The sequence below is a fragment of the Euprymna scolopes genome, chromosome 35 (genome assembly GCF_053919585.1).
Source record: "Euprymna scolopes isolate OS-2025 chromosome 35, ASM5391958v1, whole genome shotgun sequence".
Lineage (NCBI taxonomy): Eukaryota > Metazoa > Mollusca > Cephalopoda > Sepiida > Sepiolidae > Euprymna > Euprymna scolopes.
Window position 1 is genome coordinate 60,199,062 of NC_136516.1, and position 4,386 is coordinate 60,203,447.

A 4,386-nucleotide genomic window follows, 5' to 3' on the forward strand; every position below is an offset into this window, starting at 1 on the left:
CTTCATCATCCAAAAATAAATTAAATTTAGAAACCAAAGGGGAGGGGGGCTTCACCGCCATCAGACTTAGACAAATAATCCTTTTCCTTAGAAAGGAACAGTCCTTGTGTCATTCTGAGCAAGTACAATCTCGCCTTAATACCAGAGTCGAGAACAATAGCTCTCATTTTTTATATAAATCGGAAAACTGCAGTCAAAACTCCAATGAGCTTCTTCAGCGAAGAGAATTTCTCTACTTCAATTATATAACTGCCTTGAATGACAGGTTCACAACCAGTAACTGTACTGATCAACATCTGGCTAGCCGGATTAAGACAATTTAGGTCATAACTAGGCCAGATCTAGTTATCTCCTCTTAACCATTCAGGCCCGAATAACCAACGAGTAAAAACCATTTTATATTTGTTCAGGGACATACCCCTCGTGACAAAGTCAGCAGGATTGTCATCAGTCTTCACATGTCAAACCTTTATCACTAAGATTTTTTACCATCGCTTTTACATCTTTTAACCGGTTACGAGTGAATTGACATTTTGTATTGACATTGTCAGATAAAACCCAGGATAGTACTACCTGTGCATCTACAGCGATAATCACAGAACTGAGCACTTCCAAAGGGAGTATTTTCACCAGAACAGAAATGTGCTTCATGCATAAATATACCGCTAACAGCTCCAAGGTGGGTAAGGTTCTCTTAACAGAGGGAACAACCCTGGCTTTAGCGAATATCAGTCTGGCTTCACCATGCTGATGTGAATATACCGCGATTCCATAGGCCAGGTTCGAGGCATCACAAAACACTATCAACACTATCAAGAATCGGAAACCACAGAGTAACGGTCGAATTCAAGCTCCCCGATACGTACCAGATCCTTATACAACCTCTCCCAGTCAACCATGACGTCGAGTGGGACCGGCTGGTCCCAGGATACTTTCAACTTCCACAATTTACTAAGAAGGATCCTACCTTTAATAGTAACAGGGAGCATTAAGCCAAGGGGGTCAAATACAGAGGAATTTACAGACAAAATATCCCTCTTAGAAGATACTGATCTTCCTTCAATGCAAGAACTTGCTCGCATTTTGTCAGAGGAGGGGTTATACAAATAGCCCAATACCTTCTCAGTGTCAGAACCATGGGAGGAGAGACTGTTATCCTGCAACATTCGCTTAGCAAGCACTTCATTGTTGCTACAGCAATTCCTCAAGGAAAATCCACCTTCCCCCATGACAGAAACAGCCTCCAAATACAGCTGCATCAGAACTTCAGCAGAATTATGAGTTTTCACCAAGTTGTCCACATAGAAGTGGCCCAAAAGCATCTCCCTGCAAGGACCAGGAGGGTATTTCTCCACATGATATCGAACCATGTAGCTCAGTATAAAAGGACTGGGCACAAAGCCAAATATAAGAGTGTTGTATCTAAAGCAGATCAACTCATCACCCAATCTTAAAAAGAAGCAGAATCTATTTCTGTCACGTTCGTCATTCAAACGAATCATTAAAAAGGCCTTCCGAATATCGGCCAGTAGAACATACTGGTCCATCCGAAACCGCAAAAGCAAATCCAGCATGTCAGTGTACATATTGACACCAGAATAAGCGCAGTCATTTAAAGAAGGTTTCCCACCGGTTCTCAAAGAACAATTGAAGACCGGTCTAATCTTGGTGGGTCACTGTAAATCTTGTTTTATCACCGGTCGATGAGGAATCCATACATATTTGTTAAAATCGGAAGGAGCAACCATAATCCTTTCAATTATTCCTTCCTTTTCTTGGTCTAAGAAGACCTGGCAATAATCTTTGTACAACCCTTGTTCCGTCAGCTTCTTCGATACGTGATTCAAAACTGACAAAGACACCCGATGATTAGCAGGCACTGACTTTAATTTTTCTTCATTCCAAGGCAAACTGACATAGTAAAAGTTATCTATGAAGCAAATGGAGGAGCGAAAGGACTCAATCATATTCTTATCGAAATCACTGAATTCCTCCTCAACAATACCTATGGTTTCCAAACTAAGCATTTTTTCCACAGTTCTCTCAACAGTAGACTCCTCAAAACAACTGAACGGATCAATGTACACAGACTTGGGGTTCAACACAAAATATACATTAGTGAGGTCGCACACAGAGTGTTCTTTGACGACTTGAGCATGATTCAATTCCAACCCCTTTGCCTGGTCTTTGGGAGGAGGAGACCCAAAATCCGCCAGATCACCAAACAAAACCATTCCTTGGGGAAATTCCCACACAAGGCCCTCTCCAAACTCCTTTAAATTCATGGGTCCCAAAAACCTAAGCACGTCCACACCCAGTAAGCCATATACAGGTAAAGTGTCATCTCTCAACTCCGAGAAATTGGCAGCCAATTTGACCTGATGTTTCTTAAGGTCTTCTACCACAGAATTCAATCCGTGAACACAAAACGAAAGGTCCATATCATCATCCACCAAGAACAACACAGAATGGCATGAATTTGGAAACCTCACTTGAAGATTAACTTCCTTCAAGTGTTTAACTTCTTTTCCCAAAAAGGTCTTAATCAGAAACTTACGATCTCTCATGGGAGTATTAATATCAGAAAAAGCATCCAACATTTTTCCAGACAAATAGGATCGCTCACTACCAGTGTCGATAAGGCAGTTGAAAGATACACTTTCACCAGATCCATTGTTGATGGCAACCTCAACAACAGGCAGCAACGAAGAGCTATTCAAGTGCCAACAAGCATTAGAAGCAGTAGATTCACCCCCAAAAGAAGGACATAACACTCTACAGTGGCCTCTCTTATTACATAGCCAGCACATTCCATACTCCTCACCCTTGCAAATGCATGACTCTTCTGCATGAGAAGGGCTCGAGCACTTGCTACATAAGCCAATCTCCATACACCTCCTCAACCGATCTGCATGAGAAGGAAAAAACTTGCAGGAATAACCGTTATGGTTATTGGTTCGACAAAAATTACACTTAAATCCAATCTTAGTAGACTGGATATGAAAGTTTTCCAGCGTGGAAGGTTTTTTAGCATCCGATGAATCCATGAACCTAGGAGAAAATGCTTTCTTAGGTATACTAGCCACCTTCCGAGGATATGTTTCCTTATTTTTACAAAACTCAATCGTTCGAAATATTTCCGAACTGTGGTCTAGTATGTCTTCCAGGGTAGGGTAATTATTCCCTATTTTATGAATTAACTCAGACCTAGAAAGAGTGGCCAGCTTACCAAAAACAATGTGACTTAATAACTTGTTTCCGGGAGAGTTCATCTCCAAGAAATTTAAACTGAAGGAACTATTTAATTCATGTACCTGAGCCTTAACGGAATTCAAGAACTTCTTTGCCACTAAGTAGTTGCTTAACTTCTCGGTGCCCAATATATGAGAAAAAACTGAATCCACAATCTTGTCCTTATCTAGAAATTCCGATGCGAGAATGTCGGTGGCTATGCGATAGTTTTTCTCAGATATAGAGAGGTGCCGCACCAGTTGAAAGGCGTAGCCAGACAAATGGTTTTTCAGCACAACTAACCTCAGGGCGTCATTTTCTAAGTCCACTGCGCTATTCTCGAATTCCCGCTGAAAATTAAGGAAGGCTAATATATCGTTTTCTAAATCCTTTTCACTAAACTTGGGACATTCAATTTTGGGCGTTATCCCCAGACGTTTTTCCTTAATAAGTGAGACTTTGTGATTTGCATTATCCTTTACTTCTACCGAAGGCTTGAGTCTTGACAATTTTTCCAAAACCTTCACTCGATGAAGAGCGCAATCCTTATTAAATGACCTTATCTCCTCATCTTCTGTTCCCTCAATTAAATAAACATTAATAATCTGCTCATCTAACAAATCCGATGAAGCAGTGTAATCATCTATCTGCTTTTTATACAACGTATAACCTGTTTCGTTGATTTCATCTAACAAGTCGAAGAACTCAAACACAGTCAAGATTTTGTCTCTAATAATCTTTCTTTTTTCAAGTAACATTGAGGTAGTGGAAGAGGTAGTCATTTTAGAATACTAAACTCCGCCCCTTCTAACCTATCAACGGCTAAATGCTAAACTCCCCTCTTGGCGCACGAGTCACCAACAACCCCTCTTGGCGCCAAAAATGACTGTAAAACAATGAACAAGAAGCCAAGATGGCCGACGCAGAAACAAAGAAGAAGGAAAGAGGGAGGGGGTACTATCTACACAATGGACGGCAGCCGCGGTCACCAAATAAAGCCCAGACCAGTTTTAGCAGAGAGTAGCTTACTAAACTGGCAGAGTTATTAACTCTATGAGTACCAATTTTTGGCAGAGTGAAGAAATTTTATTATCCACTTCTTCCCATGGAAGGTAATTCTTCTTAGTCAATTAGCCGTTACTACTAAACTCTGAA

At 40.8% G+C, this 4,386-nt stretch overlaps 1 protein-coding gene across 1 annotated transcript; it reads right to left on the bottom strand.

Moving 5' to 3' along the window:
- Positions 1 to 812: 812 nt before the first annotated feature.
- LOC145259635 (uncharacterized) lies at positions 813 to 1,586 on the bottom strand. Its single transcript, XM_080117291.1, has one exon. The coding sequence runs from the start codon at positions 1,584 to 1,586 to the stop codon at positions 813 to 815; it is 774 nt and encodes a 257-aa protein (XP_079973417.1).
- Positions 1,587 to 4,386: the final 2,800 nt, after the last annotated feature.